Consider the following 23,306-nt stretch of genomic DNA (forward strand, 5'->3'; position numbering starts at 1 on the left):
GCAGAGCTGCTGCTAACAGGTGAGTCTGTTACCTGGACTGGACTGAGTGAGCTGCTGTGTCACAGCTTTATCAGTGACACACTCAGCATGTGTGTGTGTGATATGTCACAGTGCTTGAAACACACATGAAAATATATTAAAGGTTGATTCTTTGTTCTTTTGGTTTGTGGAACAAAAATCAGCAACGAAGAAACGCGAGCGTAAAACTTGGTGTAGAAGTGCAACAAACGTAAGCCGGCTCATTTGATGCTGTGACGCTTGAAAAGGATTTGCGCACCTACATCATTATTTACGGTTTAAATTGTGCTGCCTTCAGGTGCACCTGGTAAATTCAGGAATCTCTACTCCAAACCACAGCAGGTTGTTTTAGAGGCTTTTCTGGGTTAATGTTGGTTTGTTGGCAGAAACATGTCTGTGATCGCTGTGTTGTTCTTTTTGATGCAGGATTTCATGTAACTCTGTGCTGAAATCATAACAATGAAGTTGAACAGTTCTAGTGCTCATGTGTCAGCTAGCATGCGTCAGCTAGCATGCAGCCTGTTTCAGTTGCTCCTGCTTTTACTCTTTACTCTAATTTTTTCTTACTTCTTTCTTTGTCCTTTACTGAGTGTGTCCATCTGTTTAAAAGCTTTCTTTTCAAACATGTGGATGGAGAGAGTTTTTGTTCTGCTGTTGCTTTCACTGAGGAATGGGAGCGCAGCACAGCAGTTACACACCAGAGATCAGCTGAGCCGCCTGATGCTGCTGTTGCAGATTAACTGGTGTCTCAGATTAACTGGAGACGGTCAAACAGATGTGTGACAGACTTTAAGGAGCTGCTGCCAACAAACCAGCAAATAAACACTGAATATTTCATGTGTGACATTTGTGAGGTGGCCTTAAACACAGTCCGTCAGTCTTTTTGCTCTTGAACAGTGAAATATTAAAAACTGTCTGGAGTTTATTTGGTGATGTTCTCGTGCACGAGGCGAAAACAGCAAACAAACGTCACAGTAAATCTTTCCAGCTGATGTTAGGCATCCTCCACCTGCTGAATCCACTTCAGCCTCTTCCTGCTCATGTTCCTGTTTAGAGGCACAGTCGGCCTGTAAATGGAGAAAACTGAACACAGGAATATTTGGATTTGCTTCTTTTTCTCTGCTCATGTTCAACTTGTCTGATTCAAGCTGGGAATATTTATTAGAAACAAAGTGAATAATATTATTTTATTATCACGTTGATGCAGCACATGGTTCAGTTAGCTTTGTATAAACACGTGTTAGAAATGTTCTTCAATCGGCTCTTTTTACTCTCATTTCACAGCCAGTACTTTTTACTTTTACTTCAGTAAAGAAGTTGAATTAGTACTTGGAGTATTTTTAACAGTAGTACTTCTACTTCAGTACACACTGTGTGTACTTTTACCACCTGTGTCTGAGACCTCCTTCAGGGTCTAGCTGAAGCTCTCAGTCTGCTGTGGAAAAAGGAAATCCAGGTGAGTTTCTCCTGATCACCTGAGGCCGTCATTACTGTGTGAACCCACACACCACTCCTCACTCCTCCACCCGCTGCACACAGTCACTGAGTACAGACCGGCTGATTCCTGTAAAGGGAGAGGCAGGAAGAGGCGGAGCAACACCTGAAAAACAAGAAGCCCAACGTCATTTTGCAGAAGTGAAAGTGTGAGAGAGCAGCAGCAGAGCTGCAGTCGAGTCCTGTTTGTCTCTAAAAGAAGATTCACTGGAGTCCATCAGGTTCCTCTCAGCAACAGTGGTGAGTGCAGCTGATCACACTTCCTGCTTCTACACAAATCTTCACTCTGTTCACTTCATCAGGACTCATCACAGTCACACTGGATCCATAGAAAGCTGCTCATGTAACCACAGATCCACTGTAGGAGCATCGAGCTGCTGCTTCAGTCTCACTGTGGCTCTGCTCAGGACTGTGGACTCAGGCTGTGCTCTGGACTTCAGACTGACTCCACACTTCCTGGTTATTCATCACTTCCTGTTCCTCTTAGATTGATTCTGGATCTGATTGATCATAAGGATTACAGACGTGAAAACACCTATTTATTCTTTATTGATATAAAGCCTTTGATACTGTAAACCAGCAGATTTTGGTCAGTACTTCAAAAAGTCATTCACACATTTTACAAAGATTATCTGACTTAGTGTATCCTGTAAGAGTCACAGATGATCCTCAATCATTCAGAAAACAGTCGATGCTGCACTTTATAACTTTGTGTGGAAACATGAATCTCATTATTTAGACAGATGTGTTTGAATCATCCTGATAATCAGGCTTTAAACATGTCAGAGTTCCACACATCAGCTGTGATATTCAAGCTGACCTGGATCAAACATGTCATCAGACACAAACATAGATGATGCTGTTTAATCCCAAAGCTTATTTAAACAAACTGGAGGACAGAATTCCTCCTTAAATGGGATTCTGATCAAATCCACTGATCTCGTTTTCACACACAGGCTTTATCATGGTGGCTTCTTCTCTACTAACATCAATCTTTGATTTGGACAAACAAATATGTGAAACACAAAAATAAATCAATGTTTTCTGAGGATCCAGAATAACATGAATGATGTATCCCAGCGAGTGACTGGAAAAGTTCATCTTCTTCCACATCCTGAGTTTGTGAGGATGTTCCAGTATCTGTGAGAGAAAACAGGACAGTTTTTACTGACGCACAAATGGACCAAATATACAGACACCTCTGAATAAACATGTTCTCATCAATGCCATTAAAATACTGGATCAACAGTTAATAACACATTTCTGAGGTTTGTGATTCATCGTCCTCCTCACTGTCAGCTCTACTGGAACAGTCACTGTTTAATATTAATGGCTCGTTGATCTGGACGTACAATAAGAAGTATTCAGTCACCAACAAGGTCGAAGTTTACTTCACAGTGATTGATGGAAAATATCCAACAAACTGATTTATTCAAGTATACAAATGATCTGGATGAATCTTGGACCTTCTGTAAAACAGAGAAACAATTTCACATCTTTGTAACGACTGTATTTATCTTCATCCCCAAACGTTGATCCTGTCCATCTGGACGCTGCACTGTACAGCAGACACTACGATGTTAGGTTTGTGTTTGGATGAACCAGTTTGTGTCTGAGTGTGTTGCTGGGTCTCCACCAGTTACTCTGAGAACTGAAGAAGCTTCTCTGATGAAACGTCTTCAAGAAACTCAAAGAAGTCCAGACGCTTTTCTCTCCAAGCTCCTCAGACTACTGACGCTTGTTTCTCTCTTTGTAAAATGAAATTTAAAGTGAATTTTGAATCAAATGTTTCTCTTCTTTCTCCCTCAGAGTGCAGACATGTCTGCTGCCAGCAATCTGCGATCTGAAGATCAGTTTCTGTGCTCCATCTGTCTGGATGTGTTCACTGATCCAGTCTCTACATCATGTGGACACAACTTCTGCAAAACCTGCATCAGTCAGCACTGGGACATGAATGTCATCTGTCAGTGTCCCATGTGTAATGAGACTTTCTACACTCGACCTCAGCTGAGGGTCAACACCTTCATCTCTGAGATGGTTGCTCAGTTCAGACGTGAAGCTCAGCAGAAAGCCAGCAGCAGCAGCTCAGAGCAACAAGCTGCCAAACCAGGAGAAGTTCCCTGTGACGTCTGCACTGGAACCAGACTGAAGGCCCTGAAGTCCTGCCTGGTGTGTCAGACCTCCTACTGTCAGACTCACCTGGAGCCTCATCTGACAGTGAAACGTCTGAATAGACATCAGCTGGTTGATGCTGTGGAGAACCTGGAAGACAGGATGTGCACGAAGCACGATAAACTCCTGGAGCTGTTCTGTAAGACCGACCAGACATGTGTCTGCGTGCTCTGCTCTGTTTTAGACCACAAGAACCACGAGTTTGTTCCTCTGAGAGAAGAATATGAAGGAAAGAAGGCAGAGCTGGAGAAGACAGAGGCTGAGATTCAGCAGATGATCCAGAAGAGACGACTGAAGATTCAGGAGATCACAGAGTCGGTGAAGATGAGTAAAGATGCTGCAGACAGACAGAAAGCAGAAGGTGTTCAGGTCCTCACGGCTCTGATGGAGTCTGTTGAGAGACGCCTGAAGGAGCTCATGAAGGAGATCGAAGACAAACAGGAAGCTACAGGGAAACAGGCTGAAGGTCTCATCAAAGATCTGGAACAGGAAATCTCTGAGCTGATGGAGAGAAGCTCTGAGGTGGAGCAGCTCTCACGCTCTGAAGACCACCTCCACCTCCTCCAAAGCTTCTCCTCCCTGAAAGCTCCACCCAGCAAGGACTGGACAGAGGTCAGAGTTCATCCACCATCATATGAGGGGACTGTGGGGAGAGCTGTGGCTCAGCTGGAGGAGACAGTCTGGAAACCCATGAAGAAGAAGCTGTTTGAGGCTGAGCTGCAGAGGGTGCAGCAGCATGAGGTGGATGTGACTCTGGATCCTGATACAGCAAATCCCTGGCTCATCCTGTCTGATGATGGAAAACAAGTGTACTGTGGTGATGTGGAGAAGAAACTTCCAAACAACCCAGAGAGATTTTCTTACTGTGCTATGGTTTTAGGAGAGCAGAGTTTCTCTTCAGGCAGATTTTACTTTGAGGTTCAGGTTAAAGGAAAGACTGCGTGGATTTTAGGAGTGGCCACAGAGTCGATCAACAGGAAGGGAGACATCACACTGAGTCCTCAGGATGGTTTCTGGACTGTGTGGCTGAGAAATGGAAATGAGTACGAAGCTCTTGCTGGTCCTCCAGTCCCCCTCTGTCTTCATCCTGGTCCTGAGAAGGTGGGGGTGTTTGTGGATTATGAGGAGGGTCTGGTCTCCTTTTATGATGTAGGTGCTGCAGCTCTGATCTACTCCTTTACTGGCTGCTCCTTCACTCACAAACTCCACCCATTCTTCAGTCCCAGTCTGAATTATGGAGGTAAAAACTCTGCACCTCTGATCATCTGTCCTGTCAATAACATTAATCGATCCCTTTCATTGGAAGAATCGCTTGATTTCTATTCTGATTCTGATTGAAGGGAACAAATGAACATGTTGAGTGTAAATCCTCTACAGTCTCCATGTTTCTATAGAATCTGATCATCAGGACTCTGATTCACACTTTGATTCTCATGGAGTTTGATTTGAACAGAAGAAAAGTTGAATCAGGAAATGTTCCCACTGATGGAGACTCGAGCTGAAGAGCAAATATCAGAGAACAAATGTCCAAAAGCTTCATTTCCAATAAAGTTTGTTCAATGCTTTGAGTGAATCCAGACTCATGTGTGGCTGTTATACGGAGCATCAGAGTCCAGCTGAGTTATGTTGGATACAAACTGCTTATTTTGGCTCTGTGAGGAGTTTTGTTCACTGAAAACTGATGAGACGGATAATATTCAAAGAACTCTGTAGAGATTCATGCATCCATGTTCTCCACCTGCAGGTGTGGAGGAGAAAGGTGGAGCACAGACTGCTGCATCCTTCCAGTCACATCATTTTGATGATTATATTTGCATGTTGTGATGATTTGGGTTAAAGACAAACAGAGTTGAACGGCTGCAGTCACAGCATGAAGACGATGCTGAAGCTGAGCTGTCAGTGAACATGTTTCACTGTGATTTGATTTGAAGAATAGAAAGTGTGTGTGGCTGCTGACAGCTGCAGTCTCTGCTAGTCTGCATAACACACACACAACTTTCCCCCTGAGGCAACGATGCAGCAACAACACAACAGCTGCAGACACACACACGATTGTGCGCTCCCTTTCAGTCTGAACTCTCAAACACACAAACAAACTCTATCAATGTCGTACTGTTAAAGAACTCCTCCTTCTTCAGTAACAATGATTTGAGGTCTCTACCAGTGTCTCTTGTTTTGACCTTTGACCTCTTTATTCCTTATAACCAAAAAACCCTTTTATCTGATATTTTCACCTTATTGATTGATTATATATATCTATTATATTTTCTCACCTTATTTTGACCTTTGACCTATGTCCTTGTTAGCCTTGATCTTCCTTCATCAAACGTGAAATTTCTTTCACCTTTGAACTTAAAGCTTAAATCAAACCTTTGTTAAAAAGCTTCTTACCAACTTGTAATTCCAACTCTCTGCATTAAACACGTATCTTATCATATAAACACTGGATCACTGAGAGAACTTTAGGCAGAACCAAATGAAGCAGCTGACCTCGTCAAACTCACAGCGACAGTAACTGACAGTGAATTATTTTAATCTTCTTCATTGTATTTGTTAGAAACATTTATTTTCCTTTAATTGGACTTTGGTTAAGTTCAATCCGATGTATTAACCGACCTTTGAGGTGAAGTGCAGCTGCGAAGAACGCTACGGCAGGCAATGAGGTGCGTTTAATGTCGCTCTGTTAATTTGAGCGTCCATAAATTGAATGTCTTATTTTTTCTTACTTTATTATTGCTCATTTATTGGAGAATTTGGCCATTTAATCAAGATAGATTTTATGTTGTTGGTGGTAAAGATCTGGATGGATGTTTTACTTTATTCTGTGTTTCTATTTTTCAGTTTTACTTTTCAAGACTTGGTGAATTGCCTTTTTCTACTTTTTGTTTAGTTTTGTTAAAATTAGCAGCAGTGAGAAGTGTTGTTGTCGGTCTTGAATATATTTGATGTAGCCCATACTGTTAAGGTAAGTGTCATGTTTTTAGTTGTTAGTCTGATGAAGAATCTTTTATTTTTCTCCAAAAGTTGATTGTGTTTATCTGGACATAGTGTTTTTCAGGTCCAGCTGAATGCAGGTTTCCCCAGTCTTATACGTTGTGACAGCCACTATGGTGTGGTGTCCCTTTAAGACACCCAAGTCGAGGGTTGATGGTGTCATCAGTTTGTGCCGCTGCTCTCTCTCTCTGGGATTATGAGGACACGTGCCTGCACGCTTCTGCTTAACGAGGGACGGATTTACGTTTTCTTCTTGTTTTGTTTGCAACGCTTGGGTTGTATGAACGCTGGGCGTTATGTTGTTGAGCCGCAGCCGTTCAGCCGGGCTTTTATATGGTTGTTGAAGAAGGCGTATTAAAGAACCACCGTGGATTACCGATACCAGCGTGGGTGTGTGTTCTTCCGACTAGCCTGCTAGGTGTTTTGCCGCCTCCTCTCAACCACGCAACACAACCCAACGTTCCAACGTGTCAGGAGCATCAGCACAGCTGAAATGCATTTTTTCTACGCACCGCGTCTCTGTGGCTTTTAAACCCCAAAACACGCTACAACAAAAATGGGTCCACCCCAAGGATGGGGTCCCCCGGTGTAGTTTCCACTGTGAGAGACTGTGGGCTTCCTCAGAGTGAGGCTGAGAGCGGCAGGCCCAGCTGGAGTCTGACCCGTGGCCCTTCAGATAAAGCTGAAAAAGGCCAATATATGATATTAAATATAAAATATAATTAAAAAACAACATCAGAATGAACAACGAGCTGCTGTTAAGAACTCCCGACGTCCATCCAAGGCCCGATTGGTTTCTGTTTCCATGACAACAACAACCGTATGTGGAAAAGACCAAAAACTGAAGCGGTGAAAAAGTTTTGTTGCAGATTAACTATTAACTTTATGTTATTCATTGTCAGCTCGTGCCATCATTAAAGCATGTTAGAACACACATGTAGGATTTCACGAATCATCGCTCCTACATTTAATCGTATCCATAACAACTGTGTGTACGTGTTCGCTTTGAAAACATCACGTTCTTTATGTTGGTTGGTTTAGACGAGTGATCTCCAGGATGAATGAGGGCAGAGGCCCGTTTCATGGAGACTGTTTAAGTGTAAACCTGGATTAAAAGCCACATTTGAACACCTTCATCAGAGGCTGTGACCATGTTGAAGGACTGATGCTGACGTGCTCTGACACTCATTAGCATAGAAAACAAAGTGGTGAAAGCACAGAGCCCTGAGGAGCTCCACTGGACGGTCTGTTCACAGAACATTTAATTATTTCACTTTTATTTACATGCAAAACAGCCTCAGAGAGAACAGCTGTTTCAGAGCTGCCAGCTTTATTGGAAAGATGAACTGAAATCCTAAAATAGTCCAATTCATGACAAACTGACACGGTGAAATGTTGCAGGATTCAAATGTGTCGATGGATGAACTCTTTCAGTATAAGATGCAATAATACAAAACACATGAAGGTGAGGAGGAATTCATTTAAAGTAAGTGTGATTTAAAGAGGACTGATTCTTTCCTGGTCAGGCTGAAGCTTTCACCGTCTGACCTCTGTAAACAAACCGAAACACGTTCAGTGTTTAGTTTTACCAATTAGGTTTCATGAATCACCATCTGAGAACGTCTCCGATGTGGGCGCCACTCACAGGGATCACTTCCTGTAGAAGGGTCACATGACCTGTTAAACCCAGAGAGCTTCGTGTGACCTCTGACCCTGATCACCAGCGTCAGGGTCAGTGAAGGTGAGATACCGTGTGACAGGAGGAGGAACAATAAAGTTTTATTTGTACGAACACGTAGAACAGATGAAGTCAGAACGAAGCAGGTGGAGCTCAGTCAGGGTGGAGGTGCAGACAGGTGAGCTGAAGGGGAGGAGCCAGTCTGGTCAGGAACTCTCTGTCTCCTCGAGTGAACCTCCTCACCTCTGAAACACACACACGACTCTGAAGGTTGCAGTCATGGTGGTGAGGGTGGTGTGTGAGGGTGGGGTTACCTTCTGGTCTCTGGTTGGTGTGTTTCCTGCAGGTGAGGCTGAGCGGCCGAATCATGACATCGCTGCTGCACAGACACAACAGGAAGTGGAGGAGGAAGTCGTCAGCGTCCCCGTCACACACCTGAGACAGACACAGAGGTTATGTCTCTGCAGACTCACGGCTCGGCCCTGTGGAAACGTCCTGCAGGACGCCTGTTTCTCTCTGTGGTGGCCCCCCCACAGCGTCCCCACCGTGCTTCACTGTGTGGACGCTGTTCTTTGGGTTGTAGCTGCATCTTCTTCTCGTTTCACCTCCTCTGACCACAGGACGTTTCAGTCTGCAGGGTCTTTTAACACAGCTCCACCTGTGGGTGGAGGGGCCCTGTGGGTTCTCCTGGTGTGACCCGAGTCCTAAATGCCTCTTGCTGTCCTGCCCCTCCCCTGTGGTCTCCACCCTCCATGTGGGAGGTGTGGCGTTCACAGTCAGCCCTGATTACCCTCAGAACTACACCACCTGCTGCTTCATCAGGTCGAGTGGGTGGAGTCAGGGGCACGAACTGAGTCTCGCTGAAACACACGGCTGTAAGGCCCCTCCCTCCTGTTCACGTGAGCCCAGCGTGGGTCCGTCACACCTACAGACTTTTAAAGGTGGAAGTGGCCACGCCCCCAAACCAGTTCAGCAGTAAGGTGTGAGCAGACGGAGCTGTTACCAGGATGCAAACAGGATGTGCCCTTTCACAGTTAAAGCCTCATCTTAAATTTTAAAGACAAAATAAAGTCTAAAGACGACGATGAGCACGTGACTCACCTGTGACAGGTAAACATATACACCTGACAGGTGCTACTGACCTGGCTCTGCCCACGAGGGAAGACTCTGATGTGACCTCTGACCCTGAGAGCTCTCTGAAGCCCCTCCCACTGAGCATCAGCCAATCCCAGCAGAGCAGGAACCAGAGCAGCTGAGAAGCAGACGTGAGCCTCACCTGTCCCGTCATCGATCACCAGCCTGATGGAAGAGCAGAGCCACATGGTTTGATCATGTGACTGTCACCTGACTCATCCAGGTGATTAACACGTATCAGCAGGTGAGCTCAACAGGAAGCTGCTCTTACTTTGCTTTGGACTGAAACACTGACGAGGTCGAGTGACACTGAGAGCTGCTGCAGCCCTGAGAGAGAGAGAGCAACAGGTAAACACACACACCTGAAATCGTGAGCAGTTTCCTCCAAAACGACACTTTACTTACTGCACCAACACTAACACGCCACCAACACGCTAACAACACATGAAGCACTCTGAGTACTTTCACTGCACCCGAGAAACTGACACTAAACACATCCTGTACACACTGTGTGTATTTTATGCAGTACCTGTGTGTACACGCTGCCACACAGCGAGCAGCTCCACTGCAGTTGCAGGAACAGGAAACACACCACGTGACCTTTGACCTGTCCCACAGCGCACCTCTGCTTGCTGCTCAGAGCCCACTCACCCAGGTGCATGATGGGAGCAGGAGGAGGAGGCTGGGCCGAGCTGATAGAAACCAAACAAACAAATAAACAACAGCACGACAAACACGTGAACCAGACTTTACCTGTAAACTTACCTGGTGTCTCCCAGGGAGACCACAGTTATGGAGCTGACAGGTAAGTACGTGCAGTACACACTTCCTGTCCTGAAACACACACACAGGTAAACCGCACAGGTACGTAACCATGGGCGTGACTTTGTATTGAACATTGGGGGGTCAAGATCTCTGTCTAAATAAATAAATCTGGGTACATTCCCAGATGATCAAACAACTATTTTGCTGGTAACACCTGAAACCAGTAAAGAAAACCAGCAGCCTATTGATGCAAGATGATCCATAACTTTATTGGGGCTGACATTGTTGGAAATGAGTCCAAATAAAGAGTCCAAACTTTTATAAGCCTGTCTATGTGTGTCTCACCTGGACAGCCTCCTCTGGAAACCAGACAACAGCAGAGTGTTACCCGGCAACAGGCCAGGTGGGTAGGGGGTGTGGCTTAGGTCCAGGTACACCTGCAGACTCCTCCCAGCTTGGTCACAAAGAGTGAGACGCACACCTGCACACACACATTCAGCTAACAGTCAGACCTGAGACTCAGACCTGAAGCACTGATGCCTGCAGTTCCTCTAGTGTCCAGCAGAGGCAGCAGTGAGTCGCCCCCATAGACCCCGATGTTACAACTTCACAGCAGAAAAAGCCTGATACACAAACCACCTGTGTGTTTGTACCTGAGTGTGTGTGTCCAGAGTGGGCGGTCCTGTTGTTCACACTGATCCTTTCAGACACCACACCCTGAAAACACACCAGCTCTGAGCTGAAACACACACACGCGCACACACACACACACACACACACACACACACACACACACACACACACACACCAGTAAGAGTTTAAAGCAGGCTGCAGCTGCAGTTCCTCGGATGGCCACAGGGGGCGACTCAGTGAGGGACGAGCAGTTTACCTGCAGTCTAAGACCTCTGAGACGGACAAGACTGTGGGTGGGACGGCCTGAAAACACAGACATTAAAAATATGACGTCATTCAGGGGTAAAACCGCAAAGGATTGTGGGAACGAGTGGCAAGCAGTACTAGCGCACGCAGGCTTTCACACGTAAACAGTCACACAGTAATAAAAAGAAACACAAAAATGGCAAGAAGCTGCTGTATTATTAACTGTGTTGTATTATTAAGTCTTCTGTTGGAGTTATTACGTAATTTATCACAACATGATTGTTGATGTAGGTTACAAATAAGTCTTATATTGATTTGAATTGAATTCGTTGCTATGCTGCTTTGTTCACTGTGGCTTTGCGGGCTAATGTTTGTTGTGTTTTGTAGGAAAACCAGAAACAAAATGCAGGAATGTGATCCAGACTGGCCCCTCTATCAGCCTGGGTCATACCGAGTTTAAAGCTGCTACCACAGCCAGATCTGATTGGTTAAGAGAGAGAGCGATATCGAAACAGCCACGAAACGTCCGCATATATGTGCCCAAGTGTTGTATTGAAGCAAGCAAGTGATGAATAACTGTTTTCCAGTTTGTTGTTAGCAATGTTTTTTTTGTTCTTGTATTGTTGATTTGTTTTTCAGGAAGCAGCTAATAAAGCTGATGGATTTTTACAATGTTGCCTCTTTCTTGTAAGATTCTATAATAGAATGAAACAATGATGCCAGTTATAAATAAAGACAATAAATTGAATGAATTACGAAACACTCATTTTATTTATATTAGATCTGAAAATGTTGTGTAACACTACAACCTGAAACAACAAACAGATTGTGTTGGCCTGTACAGGAGATAAAATATTTAACAACAGCTAAATAAACGGTAAATGGCCTGTATTTGTATTCTTTACTTAGTCCCGAAGGACCCCAAAGTGCTGGAAATGCTAGCGCTTAATGCAGTGTTTTGATTTGTTGCCACTTGTACCCACAATGCAATGCGTGAAAGTCACATGGTCTGTCAATCTCTAAAAAAAAAGTTTAAGGGTCCTGGAGGAAGACGGGGAGCAAACCGAGTGTTACCTGTCTGCAGGTGGGCAGCAGCAGTGGGCGTGTCAGAGTGTGGAATCTCCAACCACGTCTGACTTGTAGGGTCGACTCAGCGTGGAGATCCACCCCACTGCGCTCAGAAACTCCACAGCCAATCAGAACACTGGGATCCTGATTGACAGACACATGGGCCAATCAGCTGCAAGGATTCAGGTCAGATCAACTCCCCACAAACAGGAATGGTGGGAGTCATCTGCATAGCAGTAAAAATGTAAGCTGTGTTTTGATGATGCTGCCTAAGGGAAGCATGTATAATGTAAACAGAACTGGTCCAAGCACTGAACCCTGTGGAACTCCATAATTAACCTCAGTGTGTGAACAACTACAGTTAAAGCTGAAAAACGTGTTCATGTGTACTAATATCAGAGAGCAGAGACCGATGAGGCCAACCTCTGACCACGCCCCTTAGTGACATCATCAAAGCTGGGTTGATACCTGAGTGTTAGCGGCGATGAGTCTGTAGAAACATCCAGGCTGGAGGACAGGAAACCACCGCGTACACACACCTGAGAACGCCAGCACCACCTGCACACACACACACACACACACACACACACACGTAACTGTGTATCCAGGTGAGCTCAGGTAAACACACACAGGTGCGTCTCTCACCTTTCTCTCCTGCTTTTGTTCACTTTCTTTCTCTGTCATTGGCTCATTCTTTGGGTCCCGCCTCCAGCTGACCACTGGACCAATCACAGCAGCTTTCACTGAGAAGCACAGTCTCAGCCCTGCCTCCTGATCCTCTGCCTCCGCCCCTGTATTCCTCCAGGACACACCCTCCTTCTGCTCCACCCTGATCACCATGGAGACACAGGGCCAGGGGTTGCCGGAGTTGGCTTCTTCTTCTTCTTCTCTTCTCCTCCTCTTACTCCCAGCAGTCTCTTCTTCTTCTTCTACTGTCTGCTTCCTGGCAGTGACATCCCCTCCTGGCTCCTCCCCCTTGTGTCTCAGGTGTGTCTCCATGGCAACAGATGGACTCAGGATGTGCAGGTGGTCCAGAGAGAACTGCAGGTAAACCCTGTGAATTGAACCCAGCTTTATTTAACTCATAATGTTTACAACCAGGAAGGAAGCTCACACCCTGAACCAATCAGACGCCCTCCTACATCACAGAGAGTGGACCAATGAGCAGTCAGCATGCTGCAGGTTGTGTGTGTGTGTACCTGCAGTGTTTGTGTGTGATGAACCTGTCCTGGTCCAGGTGTTGGTAGGAGGGGAAATCTGATTGGAGGAATCTCTCTGTCACCATGGTGAACTGCACCACACCCACCAGACAACCTGCAGCACACACACACACACACACACATTCAAGAATAAAGCTGTGTGTCCCTGTGTGTGTGTCTGTGTGCGTGCATTGTACCGATCCAGGCGCTGTTAAAGACCGCCCTCTGCGCTCCCTCCTCCTCCTCGCTGCTCTCCGTCAGCACGCAGGCTGCAGCTCCCGCGGCGTCTCTGAGCTGCATCGAGTGTTTGAACTCAGACGTCTGTGACGGCAGCTCCAGCAGGCCGACCAGCAGCAGGGGGCGCTGCCTGACACACAAACCGGCAAAAACCATTGGTACGTAATCACACGACTTCATGTGGGAGCTGCTGTCACCTTACCTGACAGCGTCTCCACCCCGAGGCTCGGAGGACAGAGTCCTGCAAGACCAGGACAGGAACCCGTTGATCTGGGCGGAGGTCAGGTTGGAGCCATCAGGGGGCAGCAGAGAGCTCAGAGGGGCCGAAGACCAGCAGCCAGTCTGCAGGGACTCCAGGAGCTCCGACACACCGAGGTACTGCCGGACCGCCGAGGACACGCTGTACTGCAGGGACACAGAGCACACTGAGCATGCTCCACACTCACCAGTAAGGAAGACAGGTGAGAGTGGGACCTACCTGCGTCACAGGACAGGTGTGAGGCTCGTCCAGCATCTCAGCGTAGATGTCTCTGCGTCCTCGTCCTCCAGCTCTGCTCAGAGTCTCCATCAGCCTCCAGGACAGCAAGCACACACACTGCTGCCTCCACACACCTTGGACCAGACTGAGGACCAAGACCAGAACCAGGACCAGGAAACAAGCCAGAGCCAGCGGAGGACAGGAGGACAAAGGTTAGGCTCTGCTGTCTCTGACTGTGGACAGGTGGTGGTGGGTGGAGCCTCACCTGTGTGCCAGCTGCGAGCTTAGGTGACAGGTCCACAGGTAATCGGACACATCTGTGTTTCTCTGCAGCAGTAACCGTGGTAACGCCCCATCTCCCGGGCAGCGGTTGTCGGGTGGCGAGCCTCCCGCCCTGCTGAAGGCCGTCACCCTCAGGCTGGAGCGCAGGCAGGTGCAAAGCATGCTGGGAGGGAAGTCCGGGCAGGGCCGGTACAGGAAGTGGGCGTGATGCAACTGCAGGAGGAGGAACCATCAAACTTTATTAGTCGTGGCTGCCACGAACACAAACGGGCATGATGATGTCACATCATGTGACTCACCTCCACTCTGTCTCCCGCCCTCAGCTTCCTCTTCGCCGCCGGCTGATAGGCCACGCACAGACCCACCTTCCCATCCAGCACGTAGAGCCCCGCCCCCTCACTCACAACCTCAGTCACCGTGCCCTATCACAGCAGAGGAGGCTTAGTAATCAGCACACAGGTACAAACCTGTGGTAGCCAATCAGAGCTCACAGCACTCTCACCTGGTAGCTGATGACTTTGGATTGCTTTATCCTCACAGCTGATTGGTCCAGCTCCACCTCCTCATGCTCCGCCTCCTCACAGTCGTCCTCAGCAGGCTGTGACAGCAGGGACTCAGAGTGTGTGTGTTCCTGTGTGTGTTCCTGTGTGTGCGTGTAGTCGGCGTGCAGCTCGGAGCGCTTCGTCACACACAGGATGTTGTTTCCTCTCCAGCCTCGTAGCGCACACACACGTAGAGCTGTCACACACACGCTCTGCCCGACACACACACGCTGGATCCAGCTGAGCCGGCTGCTGTCCTGCACACACACACACACACTGAGCTTCATCGTCCCTCCTCACCATCATCATCCTCAGAGAGCTGGTACCTGTACGAGCACGGGCAGCGAGCGCGACTCATCCGTCAGCGTGAAGCAAAAGAAGGTCGTTCCTGCCACGGCCAGCAGAGGGCAGACTGAGCCCACCTCTCCGAACACGCTCAGCCGCTGACCTTTGACCCTGGAGCACACACACACACACATCTGTCACACACACTGCTCAGAAACTCCGCTGCAGTTCAGAGGTCATGTGACCCACCTGTGCCTCAGCAGCCTGCTGGCCTCTCCGACTCCCACCGCTCCGCTTAGCTCCACCCTTCCAGGAGCAGCAGCCAATCCCTGCTCAGCACCAGGACACAACAGGACAGGGGAGCCAATCAGCTCCAAGAAGCCTGCGGCCTCTTCCTGGCCCGATGCATTGTGGGGGATGTAGTTCCAGTGAGGGAGGAAAACGGGACGATCGAGCCACAGGGGCGAGAGAGACAGGCACTGGATGAGGGAGAGAGAGAGACGCGGGTGAGAGAGTGGCGGAGTGTGTCCTGGGTGGATGCTGGAAGCCTGTACTGATGATGACAGCTTCATCAGCTCTGATCTGCAGTGATGCCGTTTGTTTTATAGCTGCAGTAGATCAGATTAGATTAGATCAGATTAGATTAGATCAGATTAGATTAGATCAGATTAGATTAGATTGGATTAGATCTGATCTAATCTAATCTAATCTAATCTGATCTGATTAGATGAAACTTTATTGATCCCTCGGCTGCGTTCCTCCAGGAAATTCGGTTTCCAACAGCCCAGCACTGACAGAACTTACAGAAGGTGAGCAGAAATATACACATATACAAATACAGAGTATAGAAATGGGATGAATAGAATAAATAGCAATAAGAACACAAGGGAATTGCACATTTCAAGTACTGTGAGTCATTAATCCGTGCGGTGATGCTAGGACCACACTGAGCCTGCTGCAGCTGTCTGACTGTAATCTGTCAGGTTACTGCAGGTGATGCTATCTGTATACTTTATGTGAGGAGGAGGCTCCACATCTTTATAAAGCTCTGCTGTCATCACGTCTGTGCCAGCACAGTTACTCACTTGCTGACAGACTCTGTCTTTACATCCTTACTTATCGATCAGCTAAGTGAATCCATATAAACACAGCTCACATTTAACAAGTCCTGATGTTTCTGATTTACAGAAATGAAAGTCAGCTGTTGAGCTTGTTTGCTTGTTTCATGCTGATGTAAACATCAGCAGAGAAGCGTGTGATGACCAGACTCTATCAGCACTTGTGTCCCTGCACAGAGAATGAGCTGAATTAAAGAGGAATTCGATTTCATTCACGTTGCACATGAACACCTGCAGTTTGTTGTGACCTCGTTACCATCAGTTCTGACCAGATCCGGTTTAGTGACGCTGCTGTGAAGAAGCTCCTGAGAACTAACCAGCTGATGGACGATGGGTTAAGGTTAGGCTCCTCCCCCTCTGACTCACCTCACACATGACGCTGCCGCTGGCGTCCGTCAGCCTGTACTCTCCGTCAGGGCCTTCTCTCAGACAGCCAATCAGCAGCAGGTTGACCCTCGGCAGCGCCCTCTGACCCGGCACGGCGAGCTCCGCCTCCCTGGCCCAGGCTCTCTGCTGATTGGTGCTCCAGGACAGGTTGCTGACGCAGGCCAGGTACTGCTGGGAGACGAGCTGGGAGACGGACAGCAGCCTGCGGACAGACGGGAGGACAGCGGTAAGGCCAGGTCACGTGACCTGCTACAGCGATGATGTCAGCGGGCGTTACCTGTAGCTGACAGGTAAGCTGTGGGCCACCCACATCTGCTGCTGGATCGCCTGCACCGCACACATGCTCAGATCGAAGAGGCTGAGGTCACCGTGGTTACCTGGGAAAACAAAGTTTAAAGGGTAAACACAAACATAAACAACTGAAGCCCCGCCCACTGAGAACACCTGAAGTGGACACCAGAGCTGGTGTGTCAACAGGTGGGACCACCTGAGGAAGCAGCTGCTCTTCATCCTCAGACTCTTAGTCCTCCCTGTTCCTCACTGACAGTCGGTCACCTTCATGGCTCTGACCTTTGAACCACACTCACATCTACACACTGGACTGCTCTGATGACACCTGTGAGGGCAGGTGAGCCCTGCTTTCACTGTTTAAATAATGGTTTAAATAGTATTTGGTTTCATAAAAGACATGGACATCGTCATTAAGGATTTAAAGTACAGCTGATTTATCAGCCAGCTGTTTCAAACAAACAGGAACTCACCTGTCTGCGAGGGGGCGGAGCTACACACCACAGGACTCAGGTGTTCAGAGATGGAGGTGAAGATGTTCTTTAACCACAGGGACTCCTAAAGAAACAAAGCAGCAGGTCGGAGGTCACAATAATAAATGTAGAACAGGCTCACATCCTTATATTCTCTTTTCTGTGTGGATTTCTGCTATAGAATTAGCTCGAAACAGCGATCGGCTGCTGCTCTTAATTGCCAGGACAGGCCGGGTTTCGGCAACCCTCAAGGGTGCTTCGCAACCAGCGGGCCTTAACGCCGTTAAGATGCCGCCTAAGAGGAGCAACGTTAATGAGGAGGAACTGGAGGACATAAAGAAATCCCTAAACTTTATGTCTGAAGAAATAACAACAATTTCAAAACAACAAAATCTGATACTCAATTTAATGGATGATATTAAAGAACTAAGAAGGCAGAGCGAGGAAAAGGACAAGAAGATTGCTATGCTGGAAGGACGGGTGTCAGATCTGGAACAATATTCAAGAGTAAATGATGTGATAGTGACAGGACTGGAAACCAAGCATCAGACATACGCACGGGTAGCAGCATCAGAGAGAGGGGAGCCACCCGAGCAAGAGCTACGCTCTTTGGAAGAGCAGGTAATGGCCTTCTTTAAAAGCAAAGGTATAGAAATGGACAGTAAAAATATTGAGGGATGCCATCCTCTTCCTGCCATTATCATTCATTTTGTTAATAGAAAACAGAAAAAAGAACTGCTCAAGCAAGGAAGAAAGCTAAAAGGTACAAATGTTTATTTAAATGAACACCTAATCAAGAAAAATGCAGACATTGCAAGACAAGCAAGAATATTAAGAAAACAGAAGAAAATACAGTCAACTTGGACGTCAGACTGTAAAATATTCATTAAGTTAAATGGAACACCAGAGCAGGCTAAGGTTCTAGTCATCAAAGAGATGACGGAACTAGAAAAATATAACTGATAAATGCAAAGCAGTGCTAAATATGATGGGACCGTCCAAGTGCTCAACCAACGCAGATGTCTGACAATTTTCAACTAACAACTCATATAGATATTGAAAATAAGACATTTATTTATGACAGCAACATAGATCCTGATTGTAATTTCTTTAACAATAAGACAAATGAATGCAATTATTATACAAATGAGCAACTTAAAAAGGAATTCAAGGTAGAACAGGGTATAACAATGGTTCACTTTAATAGTCGAAGCTTATATGCAAACTTTCAATCCATCAAAGACTACATAACACAGTTTGAACAGCCATTCAATGTGATAGCCATATCGGAGACCTGGATAACTCCTGGAAAAGAAGAAGACTTTAAAATAAATGGATATGAATTCCTTCATGTAGACAGGATCAACAAGAAAGGAGGTGGGGTGGCACTTTACATTGATAAAAACTTAAAGTACAAAAGAATGGGAAGAATGACGACTGTTATTGATGGAGTGATGGAATGTTTATCAGTGGAAATAAGTATAGAAAAAAGGAAAAACCTAATTGTCAGTTGTATATATAGAACACCAGGATCTAAGATTGAGATATTTAAGGATAATATGGAGGACTTATTTACAAATATAAATCAGAAAAGAATGTTCATTTGTGGGGACTTTAATATTGACTTATTGAATCCAAATCATAATAAGAGTACAGAAGAATTTATTGATTCCATGTACAGCATAGGTTTATTTCCACTGATAACAAGACCGACCAGAATAACATCTCATTGTGCAACTCTATTAGATAATATATTTACAAATATAATAGAAGGAAAGATAAAAAGTGGGCTGTTAATCAACGACATACGTGACCATTTACCAGTCTTTGCATCTTATAAATGCCATTATAAAGTGAACAACGATGGACATAAGATTATTTACAAAAGAATAAGAACAGAGAAGACCTTAAATTGTCTTAGAAAGTAACTTTTAAAGCAAGATTGGAATATTGTGTATGAACAAACAGAAGTTAATAAAGCTTACGAAGGATTTTTAAGAACATTTAACACATTACTTGATAAAAACTGCCCAGTAATTGAAATCAATAGGAAACACAACTATGCAGGAAGACCATGGATGACAAAAGGACTACAAAATGCCAGCAAAAAAAAGAATACCCTATATCGAGAATTCATAAAAAAGAGAACAATAGAAACTGAAATGAAGTATAAAACTTACAAAAATAAATTAACTAATATAATGAGATCCTGTAAAAGAGAGTATTACATTAAAAGGTTAGAACACAATAAAGATAACACAAGAGATATATGGAATGTATTAAACAGAATAATCAAAAATGAATCAAGGAATAATGATTACCCTGGGTACTTTATAGAAGGGACAAGAAGTATTAATAACATGGAGGAGATAGTAAATGGCTTTAATGAATTCTTCGTAAACATAGGGCCAAAACTGGCAGAAGAAATAAAGGTTGATGGAATAGAAAGGGACACTGGTGAAAATATTGAAAGGAATAGTAGCTCAATGTTTTTAAGAGCAGTGGAAGAGAAAGAGATTTATGACATGGTTAGAGGACTTAAGAACAAAACCAGTACAGACTGGAATGATATTGATATGGTAACGGTAAAGACAGTTATTGATGGTATCGTAAAACCATTAAAATATATATTCAACTTGTCGTTTCAAAAAGGAGTTTTTCCACAAAAAATGAAAGTTGCTAAAGTTATTCCCATTTACAAAACCGGTGAAAGACATCATTTTACAAACTATAGACCAGTGTCAATACTCTCCCAGTTCTCTAAGATACTGGAAAAACTCTTCATAAAAAGATTTGACAGTTTTGTGGAAAAATATGAATTAATGACAGATAGTCAGTATGGGTTCAGAAACAACAGATCAACAGCTTTGGCACTGATAGATTTAATGGAAAAGATAACGGAATGTATGGATAATAAGAGGTATGCGCTCGGAGTTTTCTTAGATCTAAAGAAGGCGTTTGATACTGTTAATCATGAAATTCTATTAAAAAAACTGGAAAAGTACGGGTTTAGGGGAGTGGTTTTGGAATGGTTAAAAAGCTATGTAGGGAATAGGCAACAATATGTACAAATAAATGAATATAAATCTAATTTGATGGATATAGCTTGTGGAGTACCTCAAGGTTCAGTACTGGGTCCAAAAATGTTTATTATGTACTTAAATGATATCTGCAGAGTATCGGAGATTTTAAAGTTTGTAATATTTGCAGATGACACAAATATACTGTGTTCAGGAGAGGAATTGCCACAGGTTTTGGAAATGATCACACAGGAATTAACGATATTAAAGAAGTGGTTTGATATAAATAAATTATCATTGAATCTAGATAAAACCAAATTTATGTTGTTTGGAAACCAAAAGAAAAACATCGAAGTAGAAATATGTGTTGACAATGTATATTTAGAAAGAGTCAATGAAATAAAATTTCTTGGGGTGATCATTGACCACAAGCTCTGTTGGAAGCCACACATTACTTATGTTTGGGGGAAATTGGCACGGGGCATTGCCGTCCTGGGGAAAGCAAAGCATATGTTGGATCAGAAAGCACTGCACATTTTATACTGTGCTTTACTACTGCCTTAAATGAGCTACTGTGTAGAGGTCTGGGGAAACACATACAAAAGTAACACACAAACAATAACTATAATACAGAAAAGGGCCATTAGATTAATAAATAATGTGGGGTACAGGGACCATACAAATGCACTCTGTCAAAATGCAAGCTATTAAATTCCAAGACTTGGTGAAGCTTAAAACAGCGCAAATAATGTATAAAGTCAGAAATAAATTGCTTCCCAAAGAAATCTGTAAATTGTTCATAGAAAGAGAAGGTGGGTATAACTTAAGAGGGAAATGGAATTTAAAAATACAAAGTGCTAGAACAACTTTAAGAACTATGTCAATTGCAGGAGTTAAATTATGGAACAGTCTAACAGAAGAAATAAAAGACAGTCAAAACATAAAACAGTTTAAAGTAAAATATAAAAACCTAATTTTAAATAAGTATAAGAATGAAGAAAACGGGGTTAACCCAGGACGGTAATGTAGCTGGTAATGGTGTTGTGGTTCTTTTTTTTTTTTTTTTTTTGTTTTGGTTTGTTGTTTTTCCATAACTTGTGTATCTGCAAATATACACATTCTGTATTTTTCATATGAAAGAAACTATACTGTGGTGGGGCTTGCTAATTTCTTGTTTTTGATTTATGTATGTTATGTTTTGTTTTACTTCATATGTTTCATATGTTGTTTGTTTAATTTAAGACAAAAAAAAATTAAATGAATGAGAGGTAAAACTTGAAGGGGTAGGGACAAATAAGTAAATACTTCAGCCTACTCCTTTTCAAACAAATACTGGAATGATATTTTGTAATGATTGTGAAGGCACATGTTTGAAATGTTTGAAATAAAAATGAACTGAACTGAACTCTGCCTACGTCATGACGCAGACAGTCTACGTACGCAGGGCTGTGCGTGTACGTAGACTGTTATTTATCGCTCAGTTCGGGCAAACAGGGTCAGACTGGGACTCACCGCCTCGGTGCTGGGCTTGACCCGGTCCAGGAGCTCCTGCAGGGGGTCCATGTCTTCGCTCCGGGTGCCGGTTTCTCCCCCTGCTGACAAACTCCCGCTCACGGCTTTCAAACAGCTTCCGGTCCTCCTCCTGTTGATGTCCTCCCTCTGACCGTCGCCCCCGTGTTCCCGCCTCTTACCGTTCATAAAGCCGCCATGATGCCCTACCGTCCTACTTTGTTTACTTTTGTTCTGTATTTTAAACAAATCATCAAACTTATTAAACTGACTAGTCTCTGCTCACGCAGGATCTCTACCGCGCATGTGCGGAACAACTTTTCCCTACCCTGCATTTCACAATAAAAGCCCTTCACGTTCACATACACTCAGTGGTCTCCTACCTCCTTTCCTAAGCACTTTTCCTTGATAGAAACGTTCTGAGGTGGAGGAAATGTGTTTAGATGATGTGATAAGAACTCAGGAAAGGAAACAGCTGTGTTTGAACTACAAGTCGATCACGTGACTCCAGCCCAGCGTGTTCTCAGCCTGATTAGTGCAGGTGAAGAACATGCTTTTATTATGAAGGGGTCAGACTTCCTGCTGAGGCTCAGGGTCATGTGACTGACAGCACCTTTTGCAGCTCACCTGACGCCACAAGGTGTTTCCTTTTCAGGAGGATGACACCGTGCGAACCTCGGGAATCTCAAACAAAAACACATTTCTGTCAAGTGGAAACTTTAAAATAAAATAAAATAATATATATATATATATATATATATATATATATATATATATATATATATAATTTTTTTATTTTTTGAGCTTGCAGAGCATAGATGCAGATCAAACTGAAGGTTTGTCACCGTTTTTTGTTCACTTTTTATCCAGGCTGCAGGTGTCTCAGTGGAAAAATAGAGCGTGGCTGAGCGCACCTGTGCAGACCAGTGATACAGTTTAAGATCAGAGAATTGTAACCCCCTCTTTCATATGGCAGGTACAACAAGCCAAGTCTTCATCTAGGACCTTTGTTATTCCAAATTAACCAATTAAAGATATCGTTTAACTTCTGAAAGGATTCTTTTGGAGGAGGCAGAGGACGTGACTCAATATAAAAACTTTGCATAACCTTTCATCCTTGTTCAGGAATAGGACGGAGGAGGATTTTGAATCATTTATAGCCAGAAAATCGTCTAAATAGCTCCATTTGTAGCATTAATTTTGCAACTTGGCTAACAGACAGCCAGTCTAGGGCCTAGGGCCAATCTCTGCTCTCGATCTCCTAACTGGAAACCAAATAGTACAGC

At 44.7% G+C, this 23,306-nt stretch overlaps 3 protein-coding genes and 1 long non-coding RNA gene across 5 annotated transcripts in view; 2 read left to right on the forward strand and 2 right to left on the reverse strand.

The window, feature by feature from the left end:
- The window catches only part of LOC146672933 (uncharacterized), a 405,352-nt gene that overhangs the window by 207,134 nt on the left and 174,912 nt on the right, over positions 1–23,306 (reverse strand). The gene's annotated exons all lie outside the window — the stretch shown is intronic.
- The window catches only part of LOC146672937 (uncharacterized), a 339,553-nt gene that overhangs the window by 167,846 nt on the left and 148,401 nt on the right, over positions 1–23,306 (forward strand). The window lies entirely within an intron of this gene.
- Positions 1,621–5,846, forward strand: LOC146672948 (E3 ubiquitin-protein ligase TRIM21-like). The gene is made up of 2 exons (XM_085401502.1): positions 1,621–1,752; positions 3,322–5,846. The coding sequence occupies exon 2, from the start codon at positions 3,331–3,333 to the stop codon at positions 5,020–5,022; it is 1,692 nt and encodes a 563-aa protein (XP_085257628.1). The 5' UTR covers positions 1,621–1,752; positions 3,322–3,330; the 3' UTR covers positions 5,023–5,846.
- On the reverse strand, positions 2,442–22,340 carry LOC146672949 (CST complex subunit CTC1-like). 2 transcript variants are annotated; one of them, XM_085401378.1, is made up of 25 exons: positions 22,024–22,340; positions 17,492–17,576; positions 17,008–17,107; positions 16,710–16,932; positions 15,475–15,704; positions 15,267–15,396; positions 14,901–15,197; positions 14,698–14,820; positions 14,382–14,611; positions 14,117–14,261; positions 13,841–14,043; positions 13,599–13,768; positions 13,402–13,516; positions 12,848–13,256; positions 12,671–12,760; positions 12,209–12,346; positions 11,145–11,191; positions 10,909–10,994; positions 10,601–10,736; positions 10,256–10,324; positions 10,020–10,182; positions 9,762–9,817; positions 9,499–9,655; positions 8,671–8,791; positions 2,442–2,652 (listed from the first exon to the last, which is right to left on the reverse strand). In XM_085401378.1, the coding sequence occupies exons 1-25, from the start codon at positions 22,207–22,209 to the stop codon at positions 2,501–2,503; spliced, it is 3,861 nt and encodes a 1,286-aa protein (XP_085257504.1). In that variant the 5' UTR covers positions 22,210–22,340; the 3' UTR covers positions 2,442–2,500. The 2 variants fall into 2 exon arrangements, with proteins under 2 accessions (XP_085257504.1, XP_085257503.1); XM_085401377.1 differs by lacking the exon at positions 2,442–2,652 and adding an exon at positions 7,923–8,601.

Source organism: Rhamphochromis longiceps, linkage group LG3 (assembly GCF_057381845.1).
Source record: "Rhamphochromis longiceps isolate RC_006_pf linkage group LG3, R_longiceps_female_GT1.1, whole genome shotgun sequence".
Taxonomy (NCBI): domain Eukaryota; kingdom Metazoa; phylum Chordata; class Actinopteri; order Cichliformes; family Cichlidae; genus Rhamphochromis; species Rhamphochromis longiceps.

Coding starts and splice junctions, on each gene's coding strand:
- LOC146672948 (XM_085401502.1), top strand. CDS start 3,331: ATGTCTGCTGCCAGCAATCTGCGATCTGAAGATCAGTTTCTGTGCTCC.
- LOC146672949 (XM_085401378.1), bottom strand. CDS start 22,209: ATGAACGGTAAGAGGCGGGAACACGGGGGCGACGGTCAGAGGGAGGAC. Junction 11,192..12,208: donor TGCTGCCCACCTGCAGACAG/GTAACACTCGGT, acceptor CTGTGTTTTCAG/GCCGTCCCACCCACAGTCTT. Junction 10,737..10,908: donor CTCTGGACACACACACTCAG/GTACAAACACAC, acceptor GTGTGTGTGCAG/GTGTGCGTCTCACTCTTTGT.